This window comes from Pollicipes pollicipes, unplaced genomic scaffold (genome assembly GCF_011947565.3).
Source record: "Pollicipes pollicipes isolate AB1234 unplaced genomic scaffold, Ppol_2.1 Scaffold_3447;HRSCAF=4054_pilon_pilon_pilon, whole genome shotgun sequence".
Taxonomy (NCBI): domain Eukaryota; kingdom Metazoa; phylum Arthropoda; class Thecostraca; order Pollicipedomorpha; family Pollicipedidae; genus Pollicipes; species Pollicipes pollicipes.
Window position 1 is genome coordinate 79390 of NW_023596297.1, and position 19533 is coordinate 98922.

The 19533-nt window shown below is 57.0% G+C and overlaps 1 protein-coding gene across 1 annotated transcript in view; it reads left to right on the plus strand.

Annotated features, from left to right (window-relative positions):
• The first annotated feature begins 7851 nt into the window (after positions 1-7851).
• Positions 7852-19533, plus strand: part of LOC119091442 (protein tramtrack, beta isoform-like) — a 38023-nt gene continuing 26341 nt past the window's right edge. The window contains exons 1-3 of the mRNA XM_037214237.1: positions 7852-7995; positions 8026-8206; positions 8420-8631. Coding sequence (XP_037070132.1) covers positions 7852-7995; positions 8026-8206; positions 8420-8631 — 537 coding nt within the window. The remainder of the gene's footprint in view (positions 7996-8025; positions 8207-8419; positions 8632-19533) is intronic.

The window sequence follows — 19533 nt, forward strand, 5'->3', positions numbered from 1 at the left end:
TTCCAAGATTGTCTCCCCAAAATTTCGCGATTTAAGATCGAATTTTTCGTGAGATATAGGTACGGTGCAGCCACTCGTTTAAGAGCATGGGAGAGCCTATGATCTGTGCTGTCATGTTCCTGCTCCGTAACCCCTGGTGAATATTTAAGGACAGACCATTGGCGTCATATGGAGAGGGGACGGGGACGGGTAAGGCATATAGGTCACCAGTCACGATGCCCAACGCGTATGTACAGTCCAGTCACTTTAAAAGCGCTGAGAGCAAGCAAGGCCTGTGAGTTCTGGTGCGCGGACCCTTCTGTAATGCGGCTCTCTATGGTTTGTGCATAGTTTAAAGCCTGGCACTATCCTCAGAGGCACGACACATATTGCCAAGTTGAGTTTTCCTCCGAAGTTGCTGGAGTGGAGGTCGCTGGTGGAAGCGTGCATGCGTCCGCCGCCGATATCACCGGACCGACTTTTTCGTACCAGCCTTGGCCATGTTTTATTTGGACGCGTCAGCACGCGATGCCCGGCGGCGGAGCCGGCGAGCCGTCCAACTGCTAGTGGCTACCCGAGCGGGAGTACATATCCGCCAAAGGGGAAAACAATCGAGACTACCGATGTCGACTGCATTTATGGTATTTTATTGTACTCGCGTTTCCGGCGGGAATTGGGTCTCAACAATGGGCCTCGCTGACACAAGGTCATAGCGGCGAACTATTCGAGCCGTAGGTCTCAGAGGTCAGTTGTTCCACGACATAAAACAGCCTGTGTCTACACGCACGCACGAAAACGACAAACCAGCATTGTTTCTCACAAGTGAAATCTCAGGCTTGAAGAACGTTAACCGTGGATGGCATCATCAATCACCTAGATCTGCTCTTCATTTGGCCTCTTGAAATCTTGCGATATCTTGCTGCTGCCGCGTGCAAACGCCCATGACGCATTTGCCAAGCGACCAAACACTTGATTCCCGGAAAGAAGCCTAGGCCGAGGAGACCGGTGACATGGGATCAGCGCGATTCGCTGCCACTTCCACTGCTCCCGTACGCGCACGTTTAGGTCCGCTGGCGACGTACGGTCAAAATCAGAGCACGGGTCGGCTAGATAGGGTCATATGGGGCGAGATTTCCTGTCCTCGGCCGGTCATCTGACGACGACGTCGATGGATGAATGCTGGCAAGCGTGAGCCCAGTGCGGCCGGGCTTCACTGCCGCTGATCGGCAAGCATGTCGTGTCGTACTGCGGATGTAATAGCTGATTGCGAGGAGGTGGGCCACGCACATTTTTCCAACATGTTCTTGAATTATATCAGCATTTGTGATTGAACACCCCTCCCGACAGGCTGTCACGGTTTTACAAGCTAATTAATGACATTTAAAGGTGCCTGCGCTATTTTTATGTCATCTACATGTGCATCTATTTATCCGACACGGTTTTCGCACAAGGTTGCAACGTGACCAAAACTGGTCTTCCCCATTCGATTAATATGATAGGGGTTGAGTTTGCAAGCTGCAGAAAATTGACGCAACACCAGGACCCAGATCTGGATAACCCGTGGCGATATGCGTACAACACGGTTTGGGTGAGAAAGGAATGAGCAGTCGTGTTGGCAAAAATGTGCCTCACTGCGGGGCACGGAACTCTCGAACACGGAGCTGGTCACGGACGCTGGACAACACACCGTACATTCGCCGGTTTGTGTTTTTTTTGTCAGGCCATGGCAACCGGAACGGGTAGATTTGAAATCATTTGCGCAGTGTAGTTGATTGCACGTTGTACAAATTACCCACCCAGCTCAGTCCTGTCGTCTGAACCTAAGGGTGCCAGCAGTCGACTGGGAAGTGACCACTGTCGACTTGAAAAGCGTCTCGAGAAGGCATGTTGCCGGGTCGGAGCTGCAGGGCTTAGACACACTGGTCGTTGGGCTGGTTGGCCCGGTTGCTTAGAGTACTCAACCGCACGCCAACTGTGAAGTGTTTTCATTGGACAGGCTCAGATTCGCCTGGTTTGAGTGATCGTGGGTTAAGTTTAAAGCGAACTCGTATCAAGTCAAAGTTAAGCTTAAAGTACTAAGAATGTGGGTTACCGCTCACCACCGGTCGCTACGTGGGTCCCGACGACATCCTGGCATTGCAGTGAAAGGGTCCCAGCGACTGAGCAGCTATAATTGCACCTTAAATCGCACACAAACGAGCCTTTCCGTTTCCGGCGAATGAACGAGCCGAATGACCAGTATGCAGTTCTTGAAGCGCCGGATCTAGACCGAGACAGATTGGTCATGAAAACCATTCGGGTGTGTGACCAGGGTGGCAGACCCCGCGGTCATAGAGGGGAGCCGGCTAGACCTTTAGGAGATTCCAAACATGCAGCGGTATGACAATGCTTATATATTTATTGCTGAAGCCTGAGTCAAGGTTGATGAAATTCGGATAAATGTGTACCAGGGAATATGTGGAACGGATTTCGGTCCACAAAGAGCTTCGGTTTTGGCGTCTGCAGGCGGATTTTGTTGTAGGAATGCGCCTCCCATGAGTTGAAAGTGCCAGGGCAATGATTGATGTCATGAGGCATGGCCTGTATTGCCGGGAGCTATGTCTGCGGTCGGTTGCGCTCACCTGATACAAGTGACCTTCGTTTTCACTACAACTTTGGACTATAAATTGAAAGAGGAAAATATAGGCATGCATCGCAATTTTAGTTCCAGTTATAACACTACATAGTGTATCGATATTGGGCACACATTAATGCGAATTATCTGACAATGAGGCAACCGCGGCAGACAAGCCAGCAGAAAACTATCGTCACGACAAATGACATCAACCACAATCAAGCATTTTCCCCGCATATACTGCCTTAAACAGGGCCGCTGAATTAGGTTTCGTCGCATGTAGGCGCACACTCGTCTGAATCTCTGACTGAGGCGTTAAGAGACATGATAGTGATATTCAGGAACAATGGGCTGGATGAACTCAACTGTTGACTGGTCACCGCCAGTGGCCTCTCAGAAACAAAGAAGTGCCACTAGTAATGAAATCAAGATATGCTGACTATGCACCAGACACGCCTCTTGTACCAGTTGAGAAAGCACAACGTCTGCGTTATCCATTCCAAACCTTAAAACAAGTTTTCTACATTCTCAAGGTCTTTAAAAATAATCCAAATTCTTACTACATATGATGAGACCGAAACAACGCGACATGCGGCACTTGGACAGGTGTTACTGTCAGAGCGCTACGTAGCGTTTAACTTGTATCGCAGAGCGCCCACTCCCCAGTAAACGGCTCGTCTGACTCCTATTTTAATCGGGGGCCTGCCGGCAAAGTCGTTCGCCCCAGCCTGACCCGGATTCCTCTGTCCAGCGACGCCGGGCCTGAGCTCCGCGGCGCGCATTGCTGGCATAGCGCTGTCCCACGGCTCACCGGTCGTGGCGCCCGTCGCTCGCTCTCCCGGGTCGACCGGGCCGTCCCACAGCCAGCTGCCGGGACGGTCCCACGATCAGCTGCACTGGCAGACCCATGACCAGCTGTCCCGACTGACCCACGACCAGCTGACCCGACCGAGCCACGACCAGCTGTCTGGAAGGTCCCATGACCAGCCGACCGACTCACCACCAGTTGTCTGTACTGTTCCACAACCATATGTCCCGAACATCCCACGGCCTGCTGCTAGGACGGTGGCGCGATCATCTGCCCGGGCCGCCCCACGACCAGCTGATAGGGTCGTCTCACAACCACCGCAGAGCCGACAGCACCCGCTGCTCGGCTCGCCGGGCTGTCCCGTGGTCACCGTCACACGTGGCCTGCTGACTGGGCCGTTCCAAGGCTTTCGGCCGCTCGCATCCATTATAGACTTTGACCTTGCTCTTTCTAGGATAACATTTAGCAGGGGAGGAAGCGAACATCGCACGTTGGAAGTGCGAGCGCGGTATTATGCTTTGCAAAAGTCTTCAGGCGGCCCATTGGCGAGTGGCAGTATGTCTCGGAGCCGTCGCATCCCCAGATCTGCCGGGTGCCGGTGCTCGCCAGTACAAACATGAGTGCGTCCCTGGAAGGACTTCGCGATTGGTCAAACCTGGTCGCTGTCTGTCCCACTTGTTTAGACTAGCCTACTTGACCTTCTGGGAATTCGCCATAATGGATCGCAGATTCTCCGCCTGCCAGTGTCATCTAGCGGTGTTTATCTAGCGGTGTAGAGCAGGCCGAATACGAGACTGTGACCGATGGTTCGATGTTAACCAAGCGGAACATTTTCCACTTCGCCTTTAGAGTGCGGCTAAATTTGCACCCGTGAAAACCGCGGAAGCCTCCCAGCTATCGCGCTGGCCGTAATGATATGGGCAGGCTCGACGGGTCAGACAGAACAGGCGCACCGGTGGTCAGAAGACGCTGGCGTGCTTGGAGGCCTGGCGTTGACCTGAGGTCAGCCGGGCAGGCGGCGTGATGGGCTGGACCGAGCCCGTCCTTGTCCTTGTCCAGCTCTGCTCCGTCGGCAGTCAACCCGTCACGCCCAGACTGTTTACACGGAGCCGCTGTCGCATAACACACACGCCGAGTCTCGGCACAAAAACGAAGCCATTCATGTCTTTAATCGAAGCGGATACATGGCCAAGGACCGGCGGGCGGCACCTTTGCAGAGACCCTGTCAGCGTTGCTCGTGCCGTGGTCTTTGTCGAGTTCGGTGGATATAGCCGAGGGTGACGACACTATGATCAGTGAGATGAGATGAAACTTGCCCTGATTTTCCAGGCATGGGGCGTCACGTACAGGGAATATGCTTGCGCAAGACAGTTATATGGAAGCCTGTCGGTTGCCCGCTAGAAGCGCGGAATGAATTCCATCTGGTATGTTTACCTGTAGAAACGATAAAAAACTCGCCTTGGCTCGGGTCAGCCTATAGCTTCGACGCAACCTCTGCTTCAAGGAATATAGACTGACAGCATGCTTTCTTGCTAATCTTTTCCATTTTACAAGAAGGTCAACGTTCTGACGTCAGGGTAAGCCACAAATCCGACTGAACACGGCAGCATGTCATCGCTTCTCATGACTGTTGGAGCGACATCCACTACTGACGAAGTTAGTAGACAGTGTTGCTGCTTAATTCCCCTCCCATCCCTTTTAACCGCATCTGCCAGTGGTACGATGAGTCAACAGACTTACTTTCTCTAGGCAGAGACACGTCGCACGTAAAATCCAAAATACACCCTTGATTTGTACCGAGTCTTTCGCATAGCGGCTTCGCAGACAACGAAACCCCGAGCGCTGCCGTGCGTCAGTGGGCCAGTCGGCGCGCTCAGATGACGCGCATGACACGGGCGAGGCCGCCGTCACCCGGGAGCGGCGCCAGAGCCCCGGCGGGGCGGCACGTCCGGCGGCGGCGGCCGGCTCGGGCGGCGTGTCACCGGGCCGCCGGCCCGCGCGGCCGCCAGATACCGGCCGATGCTGCTCCCTCGGACGCGGCGCGCGGCCCCTGGCGGCCGCTGTCGCCGCCGCCGCTCCGGCCGCCTCTAATGTGCACGCCAATGATGTGGGCGCGGACCGGGCCGCCGGCCGGCCCGCGAGGCTGCGCCAGTGTCAGCGACCTTGCCCGGCCCCGCCGCCCCGTAAATAGGCCGGGCAGGGCCGTGGCGGGACGGATCAGAGGCAGTGTGGGGACGGTCGAGGCCGGGACAGGTGACGCGCGGGGACGTGACAGGCGATGCAGGGGACAGGTGACGGACAGAGTCCAGTCACCAGGACCGGCAAAGAGCGCCGACTGGGGGGTGACGCACGGGAGTAGGGACAGGAGACACGCGGGACTGGGCCCGGTGACGAACCGGGATTGTGATAACCGACGAACAGAGACATTCTTCGGAGACTGCCTCCGTTGTGGCGAACTTGCGGCGAGTAGGGATTGGCGCAGACGACAGACTGAGTCTGGGACTGGTGACGGACGGGTCTGAGACGGGCGTCGGGCTGAGCTTGGGAGCTTCGTACTGAGTGGGACCGGCGCCGGACTGAGCCTGGGACTGGTGACGGACGGGTCTGAGACGGGCGTCGGGCTGAGCTTGGGAGCGTCGTACTGAGTGGGACCGGCGCCGGACTGAGCCTGGGACTGGTGACGGACGGGTCTGAGACGGGCGTCGGGCTGAGCTTGGGAGCGTCGTACTGAATGGGACCGGCGCCGGACTGAGCCTGGGACTGGTGACGGACGGGTCTGAGACGGGCGTCGGGCTGAGCTTGGGAGCGTCGTACTGAATGGGACCGGCGCCGGACTGAGCCTGGGACTGGTGACGGACGGGTCTGAGACGGGCGTCGGGCTGAGCTTGGGAGCGTCGTACTGAGTGGGACCGGTGCCGGACTGAGTCTGGGACACGCGTCGGAGCGAGTCTAGGACAGGTATTGTGCAGAGTCTGGGGCAGACCACGTACGAGGATTGGCGCAGAAGACAGACGTACATGTTCTCTGCAGGTGGTACATGACTCGTGCTGGAAAAGGTGAAGCCCGGGGGTGGTTGCTGTTAGTGAGACAGGCGAAGTACAGGAATGTTCCTTGGTGGTGGGACAGGGGCAGTTGGTCTCTGGCGGCAGGGCAGGCAACGGGCGGGGACGGTCGCGGGCGATGAGCAGGCGGCAGACAGGACTGGTGCTGAGACAGGTAAGCAGAGGCGCGAGACCGGGTGTCACGGCCAGCCGCTGGTCTCGACACGCTGCACACTGGCCGACGTCGTGCCCTGACCGACACAACACGGCGTCGCGCTTGGTGCCATCAGTCATGTACCCGATCAAGGGGACGCACGCGCCCGATGCGAAGCCAACCGCCGATGAAACGGCCGATAGTCGGCGGCGAGTCTGTGGAGCTGGCGGCGGTCGGCGGCGCCCAGGGCCGCGGCCGGGGAAGGCTAGATCGGGTACATTCCTGTGGGCCGGTGACGCGAGCGCGATATCCGCCGGCGCGCGCGGCCGCTTCTGAAGACGTAAAAAAGCCCAGATCGGTCAATTACGCCGCCCGCTGCTGGGGCACGTGCACCGGGAATGCCGATGTGTCGGACGGCCGGAGCCGGCCGCCCGCCGCCCTCAACGCGGCGTTTTTTACGGATCGGACGTGGGAGATGGCCGGACTGGGAGTATTGGCGTAACTCGTCAGGGGTCGGTTGGCCCTGTTCCCGTGAGTGGAAAGCAGTGTCGCCGAGGGTGGAACTTGGCTGCTGGTGGGGTAGTGACTCGACGGCATGGACACGGCAGGCTATTATATGTCAAAACCAGGGCTGCACCTTATTGATGGGAGGCTTTACGACTTCATGACGGAACAACGGTCTCATGTTAGAGTTTCGACGCATATCCTGTACGCCAGACAAGCTCAGTCCGTTACATACGGCAGGCAGCCGCTATTTCCGGTGGTTTTGTGCCAACTTAAAATCGGCCTTCCGTCTGCGCTATTCTGGCAGATCGGCCAAGTAGTGTAGATATACTTGGTTTACGTGGAACGTTGCCGAATGAAATTCACACCCCCGTTTTGCTTACTTTCCGATGCAGTTTGTAGTAAAGGCCATGCATTTTCGAGAGATGATGAAACGCTCTGAGTCGCATTTCCGTCGCTGCAGATCTTCAAACGATTTGGGTTTGTACTTCCCGACATGCTCGCACCATTGAGTGTTCCATTTCGCTCGTTCGCGCGCTCTGCGCACTGCCTATGTGACAACCAACACGTAACCGATGGTACCAAGTGGGGAACGTTATTGTTGTGATGTCAGGTAGAAAGTGGGCGCTGTTACTTTGGTTCTTTCAGCTCTGTGTAGTGTGAGCGTCACGTGCAGCACGTGCACGGACGTGCACCGCACGCTGAACATGACGTGCATCGTCGGTCTTCGCAGAGCGCGTCACGCCACGCCATGGCCGCCAACCAGCAGTTCTGCCTGAAGTGGAACAACCACCACAGCAACCTGCTGAACGTGTTCGAAGCGCTGCTGCACACGGAGGCGTTCACGGACGTGACGCTGGCGGTGGACGGCGCCTCCATCAAGTGTCACAAGATGGTGCTGGCCGCCTGCTCGCCGTACCTGCAGACGCTGCTGGCCGAGCACGTCACCACGCATCCGATCGTCGTGCTCAAGGACATTCGCCTGCACGAGATGCGCGCCCTGCTCGAGTACATGTACCGCGGTGAGGTGAACGTGGCGCAGGAGCAGCTGGGCTCGCTGCTCAAGGTGGCCGAGACCCTCCAGATCAAGGGTCTGGTGGAGGAGGGCCGCTGGGAGCGGCACAAGGTCGAGGGCGGCGGCGCCGAGCGCGCCACCATCGAGCCGCGCCAGCCGTGCCCCGACTCCAACCGCCGCTCCCCAGAGCCGTCGCCTCCGCCGGCTTCGACGCCGGCACCGGCGCCGCCGCCGCCCGGCCTCAAGCCACCGCCGCCACCCGAGCCGCAGCAGCACCCGCTCCACCCCGCTGCGGCGTCCTCAGCGGCGGCGGCGGCGGCGGCAGCAGCAGCGGCCGCCGCAGCTGCCGCCGAGCTGCAGAAGAAGAAGCGGCGACCGCAGGAGGTCTGGTGCGAGAGCAACCCGATCCTGCGCACGGTTTTGGGCCATGGCGGCATGTCGGGCCTGGACGTGCCGTCGCTGATGGCTGCCGCCATGGGCCGCGAGATCATGGACCGCGAGTTCGCCGACAGACAGGTACGGCGCTGCGATGGAGGCTGGCTGGTACTGGGTGTGTTAGGGGCTTGGACGGCACTGGCTGTATCGAGGGTTTCGCCGGTACTGGGTGTGTCTGGGGAATGGGAGGTGCGGGACATTGTAAGGGCCTGGCTGGTTCAGGTCTGCACTAGGAGCCTGGGCGACACGGGACTGCGCCAGGAGCCGGGCAGGACGGGTCTTTACGAGGGGCCTGGCCTGTGCGGTGGCTCCGTCGGGACCTGGCTGATACGGGTCTGCGCCAGGAGCGTAGGAAGGCGGGGCTCTGTCACCGATGGGCTTATGTCGAGAGTACCACGGGGCTCTGTCATCGATGAGGTTATGTAGAGTTCCACCGAGCTCTGTCACGGATGAGGTTATATGCAGAGTTCCACAGGACTCTTCCACCGATGGGGTTATATGCTGAGTTCTGCAGGCTTCTGTCACCTATGGGGTTATATCGAGAGCTCCACAGGCTCTGTGCACCCGTGGGGTTACATCGAGAGCTCCACAGGATTCCTTTGCCCGTAGGGTTATATCGAGAGCTCGACAGAGCTCGTCAACCATGGGTATGTCGAGAGTTCCACCAGAGCTTTGTCACCAATGGGGGTTATATCGAGAGCTACACAGGACTCTGTCACTATATTGGGTTACACTGAGAGTTCTAACGGGCTGGTCGGACTAAAGTTCACCTTCAGTCAGTTGGTTAACGAGTACGGGACAACCGTCAATGGTCAGGAATCCATGACGGGCTGCCAGCTCAAGGATCAGAGTGGTGGGCATTTGATCTGGATGGGTGGACATTCGGCAGGCAGTCAGGGCTAGCTCTGCTGATAACCAGATACTTGCTGGCAGTTACACTGTTAGACGATGCATACGATTATAGGGCCGTATCGGAATTTCAAAGCAGAGCGGGTTTTGAGCGGTGGTCAGTGAAACTGGACATGGACGCCGGACGGTGACGGAAACTGTATTCCAAATATCTACTAGTGCTGACGTGCGGGCTATTCTGGGAAAATTCCCCAACTTTTGTGGAGAGTGGCTTGGTCTACAGCCTCGCACATACCCGACGATCTCACGAATGTGACAGTCCTTTTTCTGATCTGAGCCGAACTTGCCGAGTAAATCTGAGCTATTTTCACGACATAGATGGGTCGTAAAATTTAGAATAAACGAATTTGAGATGGGCGGATGGGAGATGGACGTGTGATTAGATAGTTTGAAGACATTGATAGGAGCGAGAACAAGCTTCTACGATTTGTCTAAGCCAGTCTTGGCCGTCCAGTCAGGAGCTCACCCACCGACGGCTCTGTTCCCGTCGGCTCGTCGTGGATGTCCCACACTCGGCCTTAGCCGTCCGTTCAGGAGCTGACCAGACCGACGACTCTGTCCCGTCGGCTCGTCGTAGACGTCCCACACTCGGCCTTAGCCTTCCGTTCAGAAGCCGACCAGACCGACGGCTCTATTCCCGTCGGCTCGTCGTGGATGTCCCACACTCGGCCTTGGCTGTCCGTTCAGAAGCTGACCAGACCGACGGCTCTGTTCCCGTCGGCTCGTCGTGGATGACCCAAACCGGCCGTAGCCTTCCGTTCAGAGGCCGACCAGACCGACGGCTATGTTCCCGTCGGCTCGTCGTGGATGACCCAAACCCGGCCGTAGCCGCCCGGCCAGGAGCTGCCCAGACTGACGACTCTGTTCCGGTCGGCTTGTTGAGCATGTCCCACACCCGGTCCCAGCCGTCCGTTCAGGAGCTGACCAGACCGACGACTCTGTTCCCGTCGGCTCGTCGTGAATGTCCCCACAACGGGCTGATCACTTTACGCTGGGCAACCTTGCCTACGTCAACCTCTGCCAGAAGAGCATCGCCTGAAGAACAGACGGCAGTCGTGCCGGATCTCGCCGGGCCTCGCCGGCTGCGGTCGGAATGGCACGGCATCACTGGCCAGCCGCCCTGACCGCTCGGTTGAGACCCTCACGGGCATCCGTTGGCCATACCTGCCCGAAGCCCACTCCTACTCTGCCCTTCCCATCCGTTACCTTGCTGCTCACCGTTCTCCGGGATTTAATTAAGAGTATACATCGTGACTGAGAGTACCAAGGCATCGTGACTGTGATTTCGGAAGTTGTGCTTGTAGATTTACCAGCCCGCACGGGTAGTTCCAAAATCCGTGTGTGGAAGGTCTTGGGGTCGAGCCCCGCTGGAAGTTTTGTTGTCCCTGCCCCGAAAATGGGCGCGGAGATTTCAGCGCTAAGGAACCGGTAGGGTTGAATGCCTCGTTTAAGCTCCAAATTACTGGTACATCTACCCCAGCTGTAGCCATTGTATGGGCGCGTTTGGCGAAGGAAAAATTATTCAGCCAATACCTCTCTGGCCGGTAATTATGCTCGGAGATTCTCCATTTGCGTTCGGCAAACCGAATTTCCCCCCCCCCCCCCAGTTTCGTCTTTCTTGCAACATGCATAACCAACGGTCGTAAGAAGGCATGGCGAAGAAAGGTGCTCCGTCCCTACCAGGCCCTGAAAATGATCCGGGCTTCTCCCATGGCACGGAGGAGATCTGGGACAGTGCCTCATGTTGGCGGTGTCTTGCGCCGTTCTGGATAATTTTCCAACATTCCGGACAATTCTCCGAGATCATCTGCAGTCCGAACGTACCCTATATCGCTGCCCACGGCATACCCGCCCTGCGACGGCCTATGCTGATCACCCCAGCAGCGGCGCGGAAGCGCGGACTGCCCGGGGCGCCGGCGCCGGCCCCGCCGCCTGAGCGGGTGACGGCCGCCCACGCGACGCCCCTTCCTGTGACGTCGCATCCCGCGCCACTCGGCCGCCACCGGAGCCGCGCCGGCCGCTGCTCGGCCGGCACATACCTGCTCCACTTCAGCGGACCGGGCCGGGGACGGGGACGGAGCGGCGCCCCCGGCCTGCGGCGCCCGACCGCGCCCGCGCTCCGCGGGTCGGGCCGCGCCGGCCCGCTGGACCGCGCGGCTCGGTCTGCTGCGGGTGGGAGGCTCGGCGACGCGCCGGCCCCAAATCGTGCAGTCGCTTAGTGCAATGGTCAAATGGGGTTTTAAAGTCGCTATCTGTGGTCAGTCACCAATGTTTTGTTATTCGAGAATCATGGTTTGTGTCCACATGGAGGAATTCGGTGCGGTTTTCCATTTTTGATCTTGTTCTAGCGCTAGGAGTACGTACGGATGGGCTGGGCTTGAAGAAATTGGTTTATCAATAGGTGTTTCTGTGTTATATGTGTAAAAAGCTGTGATATGCTCTCCTGATAAATATGCTTTTCTGGTTGTCAGGAAATTTTACATTACGCAGCAGTGATTGTGCCCGATTTGAGACTGGTTTGGGTGCTTAATGGGTGCTAATTTGGGTGCTGGATTGTACTTGGAAGTGCCTCTTTCTTCTTAACGGTGTTACGGCCCATAGCCAAACGGCCGAAGGCGAAATAAGGAAAGTTGCCATATTTGGCTCCTTAAGAAGTCTTTTCAGTTAACTAGCTGCGCCATGGAATCGTATTTTTTCTTTTCAGAGTAATTTAAGTTGGAAACCTTTTATGTACGCAAAGTTTCCTGAAACAAACACCAGCGCCCCAGCAATACACCATCCATAAGAACCGATTAAGTCAACTAACTGTTGTGGATGCAATTTTATGGCCCGCTTGTATTGTTTTATTGATGTTTCCCAAATCATGCCCCTAAATGTTATGCACAATGGCCTGTATAAAGCTGTCGCTTTTGCCGCACATTTAGACGACCACATTTCATTTACACTGTGACCCTAAATGTTATGCACAGTGGCCTGAATAAAGCAGCCGTTTTTACCACATGTATAGACGACATTTAGTTGCAGTAAAGCGCAGCTAATACCAATTTGTCTGTACTGGAAACTATGCTCTGCTGCTTTCCTCCAGATTATATCTATTTAGCTTAATCCAAGGCGATAGCGTGGGTTCAGGGTCAAGTCATCTAAAATGTAACACTCTGTATAAACCACGCGACTTCAGAAATATTAACGTACCATCCATAAATATTGCCGTTGCTTATTGCCGCTGGTGGCCGTTATACTCTACTCCAAACCGGAAACGACACACATCTGGCTACCGGATGCCGAAGGCCGCGTCGCACGGCGGGACATTAGATGCAGCCGGCATGTGTCCCCGACCAAACACATGGAGCCCGCGTGTGAGCAGAGGGAGGAAACATACGGCTCTCGGATGCACTCCGTCCGTGCCATTATACACAGTTAGACTGGCAATAAGGCCATAAATGCTATGACCATGTATCTCGGCGAGTTATGTCGACCTACATTGCTTCCATCAACAAATGCCGCTCTGTAGATGTTCCGCCGAGCTCCACCAGATGGTACCGGGACCCGCGGATTGCCGATGTTCCGCCCTGCTAACACCACCACTGAAGACTATGTCAGTACCCTGCGCCCCTGTAGGCCCAGCCGTGACTCCACCGACACCCCCTCTCGCGCCGGCAGCCGTGCCGCACCTCTTGCTCAGCTTGCCTGCCGCGCCGGCTGATGCCGTTCGTCGTGTCCCGGACCGCGTCGTGGTCCACGTACTTGGCCGTTTCGCCGGGGGCCCTGCGCTCGAGACGCGCCTGCGCCGGCCCCGTCGACCTGGCAGCCACAGTCCGCACCGGCCCCGTTGACCCGGCGACCGCAGTCCGTGCCGCCGTCACGTGTTTCCGGCGGCTCCTGTTGTACGGATTGGCAGCGCGCCACTGCGACCGGGCTGGCGCGGCGCGCCACTTCCGGCGCGCGCTCGGCAGATCTGCCGGCGAACGGCCGCCGATATCGGATGGTGTTGCTACCTGACACAGCTTTGTGTCGCATGGCCCGGCGACACCGGACACCCCCCACCCCCGCGTGCTTGCATCGGCCCCCTGCATCCGCTGCAGGTGCCGCGCAGTGTCCTCGGCTGGCTCTCGCGCAGCTGCGGGGCGCGCCGCTGCAAGGCCTCGTCGCCGTGCAGGTTTTTTGCAACCTGGTATATACCACGTCGTACATATGCCACATATGTGTTGTATGAAATGCAGGAGATAAAAATGCGTTGAAATACGAACATCGGAATACGTTGAATTGCGTCGTTCATTATACCCAAAGCGTTCTCGGTTTGTTAAAATACCTCTGCATAACCTGTTATCGTTGACGCCAAACACTACGTGAAAGTACGTCAAGTAGGTGAAAACATATGCCTCCGGCTTGTTTGTTCGCTTGCATCGATGGTAGGTAACCGCGGTACGGTTATGTTGTGCCGCACATGTTACCTTTGGTTAACTCCTCTTTCATGGAAATGCGCGATAACTGACCTGGAGTCGACAAGACCTTGACCATCCGCGGGACTGGATGTTACCACAAGTGCAACGTCCGTAGACTCCATATTAAGGTTCAGAGACATTGGTTGGGGATGGGGGAGCTCTAACACATCACATGAACCCCTTGTGATTCACGGAAAGTTCCACCCACCTGTGATACCCAGACATTTGTGAGTTTAATTGTCATGCGAGTCCCTCCACGAAGCTGGTTTGACATCCCTATGCGTGGTATTGTGAAAGGATTGACTCATTTTCTTATCTGATTGTCCATGTAGACCCTCGTGGCCGGATTTTTTTGGTGAATGGGTTCACCAACGTTCCGTGTGGCGGCCACGTAATGTCGCAATCATTCCTGCGATAAGCTGATTCTTCATTTCGTCTTGAAACATACATATAATACCAAACCCATTTCTTAGTTACCTATGTCGATATTGACAATCTTTCTCTTTCATACGTCTCCGTTTTCGCGGCCTTTCCTTCTTGTGATGTTCCAGCAGTGAGAGCACGTCCGTCTGGGTGCACTAATAGGCCACAAAGACGTTAACCGCGAGCTGACACGAGTTTGCAACACCCAAGATATGCGCATGTCCAGTGTCGTAGCAGCCACTGATGAAAGCTGTAGCTTCGTCTTCGACTACAAGTGTGATTAAGACATAAGCCATAGTACTTGCGGGGCGTCATATAGAAATGTGCATGTGGAAGGTGCAAGAATAAGCTCGAGCATCCAGCGTCATAACAGTTCGATCGAAAGCAAAAACGTCGTTTATGTGATGAACATAAAGCGCTGTTTTTTAATCACGAAAAATGGACATGCAACGGACTGATGCGATGTTTTCGACGGCTAGTGGATTGAGCGACCCGGAATCAACGCGATTTCACTAAGAAAACAGAAAGACATAAGAGGATCAGGCCAACAAAGAGCCACAAGAGGCTGTCCAGGTTGGCTTACCTCAGGTCCCGCTCACATCCTCGACACTAATCTTACCACCTGAATTGCCTGAATTGGCCTGAATTGAGTTTGAAAGTTGAAATGTGCCTGAATTTAGCTGGAATGGAAGGAATGGGCAGAATATATATATATATATATATATATATATATATATGTTTATATATACATGCTTACTTTTTCATTCGGTTGGATAATGCTCACCGGTTTGTCATTTGTCACCTGGCTGTTGCCAACTAGGCGTCTTCCTGGCTGTAGGCGCTCGTTCGAAAGCGCATTGAAATGCCATTTTTGCACAAGACAGCCACACCTTTCCTCCCAAAGCATTGACAGCGGGGAGCTTATGTAGCTAAAAAAATAAACCCATCGTCGTTTCCCACACTCATTGCCTGTTGCGATAATCATGTAAATCAATTTGCATTGTGTCACCAGCTTCATACTGTGTTGCGTGGGGCGATACCGTCGCGGTGACTGCCGCTGTGGTGGTTTCCTCCCTGTTGTTCAATGCAAGAAAGGACAATCCCGGCTCCCGTGCTCCGCCGGCGCCACAGCGCTTTGAATATCGTCAGCAAACGCGAGCGCCGGGCGCATTCCCGAGCGAGTCGCCATTACCGTTCAGATCTCCGCTAAATTGCTTTACGGCCGCCCCGATACGCGTCGGCGCGATGGCCGGCGGCGACTGGCCAGCGCCAGCGTCCCATTCCGGGGGTCATCGCTCGCCGCGTCTGCGTGCCCGCGCGTCGCCCGATTTACATAGTGTCCGGGCGCCCGGCGTGAAGCGGCGGCCCAGTGGTCACGGCCGGCCGCCGCCCGGCCGCCGCTCGTTAGATCGGGCGCCACCGCCGCCGCCGCCGCCGCCGCAGTTTAGCGTGCCAGCTCTTGCAGAAAGGACGGCGGAGCGCGCGGCGCGACGTTCCGGCGGCGCGCAGTGGTGCCGCCGGTCCGGCCCGCCGAATGACCTGGCCGGCCCGCGGAACGGCCGCAGGACAGGACCGCGGGCGGCCGGCGGATGCAGGGCTGGTCGGGGTTGTGCGGACCGCGGACCTGGTCCGGTCCGTGGTCCAAGGGCCAGTTGCTGTCGGGTCGGGGCTGGCTGACTGGCGAGAGCTGTCGGCAACTTCCGCTCGCTTAAAGCGTCACCGTTGGGTTAATGTGACACCTAGCGGAGTGAGTTCAGGCACGTGTTGCAGACCTCAATAGACCAGCCGAATTCAGGGCCGGCTGGTGCCACTGACTGGTCGCTGGCTTTCCTTAGTAAGACCTTGTTTGTTATTGATGGTCTGTCGCACGGGTGTGCTGTGGGGCTATTGGCTCCGAATGTAATTACAAACGAAATGGCGGAATATCCGTTATTTTTGCGTATTCGGGTGCGCTACCGCGGCTGCGGAGCGGTTTTTGCTTATTGTGTTCGAGCAGGAGAAACACGTCTTTCAATACCTCACATGGCAAACGAACACACTGGATAAGCAACCAGTCTGTTTTTCCCGAGATTACCATGGGACGTCGCCCGTGTGTGGCCGGCTGCCGGTTGCGTGGCTGCCGGTGTCGCCGCCGTTCTGGCACCGCAGTGCGGCGAGCGGCCGCCGCCAGGGTGGTCGCCGGTCGTGATCGGGCGGCGCTGGCCGACGGCGCGCCCGTGCCACCCGCCGCCGCCGCCGCCGCCTGTCGGTTAGCCGGACTGCAATCGGCCGCGCCGGTCGGCCCGGCCTCGCCCCATGCGGGTCGGGCCGCGCGTGGGCACGTGGCGCGCTGGTCAACGCGAGGGTGCTCACCTCTTCTCAGGGCAGATTGACCCGGGGTGTCGGGATGGCCTAGGCTGGACCCAAACGGGATCGGGGCGGCCGGGCTGCCTCGGCATTGATCGGCACTGATAATTTGATAGCTCTCTGATAATGTAGATCTATGTCTCTCGACATTGCCACGGATCAGTAATGAGATGTGTCCGCTTACGTCCGCCCTCTGAAAGAGTACTTGAGAAATGCGGACAGTCCTCCCAGCGACTCGGCTAATCACAGCGGCATGCCTCGAGGGTCCTTAACTGCGCGCCGGCGAGGCACGTTTACGAGGCCCGTCCGCGCTGTGCGGACCACCCTCCAGACCTGTCGCTGTCGGTCCGGACCCGGCGGTGTCGCCCGGCCCGGGCTGCGGCGTCCCGGCGGCCGCGGCGGCCGGCCGGCCGGGCCAGTATTTGTAGCGGCCGGCCGGCCGCAAAAACTGGCCCGCTGGTGCGAAAGGAAGAAGCTTGTTTGAATAATAACGCAACTTGCAGTGTGGAAGGCGGTGGCGCGGTTTTGCGGTCGCCCCGACGCTGTGTACGGGCATGCGATGGTGTCGGTCTGGGCTCGTGTCGGAGCGCTGCGGCGGCCGCGCACCGGCGGCTCATGGGCCGTGTTAGTCATGGGTGGGACAGGGGTGCAGAGCGGCGGTGGGACAGGGGTGCAGAGTGCCGGTGGGGCAGGGGTGCTGGGCGCCGTCGAGTTGGCAGCTATCAAGCCACGCCGCGCTGGGATCGGATGTCAGCCTCCTTGCTTCAGTAAACAAGCTTAGGCTCCACCATATCAAGCCAACCGCACAGCACGCGGCAACGGCCTAGAAGTGTTCAATGACGTCATGTTGTGTTAGCAGTAGTTATGGTATAAAAGTAAATTGACAAAAGTGCGGAACAAGTCGTTTTCTCGTTGGCTGCCCAGTAATTACCTGCCCTCCCGTTTCTTTTTATCTGCGTGATAATGCTAATTTGATCGGCGCGTTATCTCACAGAGCACGCCACCCATTAGATTTATTGGTTTATATATATATCCGTGAAGCGGCGGTTGCTGTAGTCTCTTCCTCGTTACCCTTTTAATGCAGAGCACTTTTTTACCAGGATGGTTCGTTATCATTTAAAAAATGTTTCAGGTTTGGCATCCTAATGGTCTGACTGGTCATTTTAGTTGGCGGTACAGTTAATTGAAGTCCCTCCAGCTATGCTAACGGCTGCCAAGTGATGGCATTCTCAATTCACTGAGCGTGTCGGCTTTTCACAGTTATTCGTGTAGCATATTTCGGGCAAAATGGTCAGAACGACCGCTTCTGCGTCCGACAAGCCGGCTGCAGCTTCTGTTCGTAAGGTTTCGGCATTGTGCGATGCGCTGGGTTGGCTCAATATAATGTCTGATTTGCGACAGTTCAGAATGCCAAACGAATAATTATTCCGTAGTTTCAGAAAATATTGTATGTGAGAGGAAACAGCTTGTCAAAAGCAATGTAGATGAGGCGTTTCACACCCAGTATATTATGATGTGGCATGGTAATCAAGGAGTGGAATATTGGGTCATCTTTCTATGCTGCATGTCGCATCTTCCCTTTTTGCATGCGGTAGCAATTGAACGCTGCGATATTTCTGCGAAGTTTGCTTCAACATGGGTCCATTTGGCGGTGAGTACGCTACAGATCTGCAGGCACCCACATCATGTCAGTACTTCAGGCCGTGGCACTGTGAGTTGACATTGGTACTGTGAAACTGTCAGCTGGCACAAATTGTCGCCTTGCTATAAAACATCTGGCTGGAAAACGTCTCCGGTTAACCTAATCTCTTTAATGCTGCTTGGGATGGGGTGTTAGAAATGAGCGCGGACTTTAATTGCGGTGTGTCTGCCAAAAAATACGGTCGCCTGGGTGTTACCAGGTCTAGTTTTGCTGTGATGGTGTCTGAGTCCCTAGAATTAGATTGTCGCCATTTCTACTTGTAACCGTGCGGTCGCGCACGGAGGCCCTGTTTCACCCGTGGCCAATCTTCCCAACACATCCTGGGCGATAATGTGAGCCGCCCCGACGTTGCCTTTTCGCTCTCGTCAATTAAATCCAACGGTTGTTTCTATTCGCTGCGCCCCGGTCGTCGTCCGGGGAGAGGCATCAGATAGGGATTCCCAGCTAATGACCGGGCTCCGCGCTCCAACCGGTTTGCGGCGTTCTGCGCGACGGCGGCTCGGCGGCGGTGGAGGAGGCGGTCCTGCCGGGCCGACACCCCTCTCGCTCTGTCTCTCTCCGGCCAGGGGCACGGGGCACGGACGCGACGCGACGCGACGCCTGCGCTCGGAAGGGGCGGGGCTCGGCAGAGGGGCGCGTGCGCGCACTACGGCCGTCCGCCGCCTGCTCGCGGCTACCTGCGAGCCACCTGCCGCACTTTACCCTTCCGTGTTTCGCCACGGCTGGGCCACGTGACCTTGATGGAGGGAGCCGATAATGAAAAATGGTGCCGTCGCGGGACGCTGGAGCGGTCTTGGGGTCCTCTCCGCTACCTGGCCGGGGCAACGGCCGACCAGTGCGATTTCCCGGGACTGCCGTATCGGGGGCGCGGCGGCGCTCTGGCCCGGAGAGCGCCGATAGTGGGCGTCCACACCCCGCCGAAAGACGACGAGCTGTGTTCCGGCACCCGCCCGGGCCGGCGTGGCAGGGGAGGATCCGCGGGCGGGGGAGTCGCGATGGCTTGCTGGCTGGCTGGGCTTGTTTTGTTCTGGGAGTCACCGTGCTGCAGATTTGAACGCTCGTGGGAAAATGTTAGCGGCGCCGGAGAGCGCTCGAGACGAGTGTGTGGAGGAAGGGCTTTATTCCGAGCCCGGCGCCTGAGGCAACGGCCGTCGGCCCGTC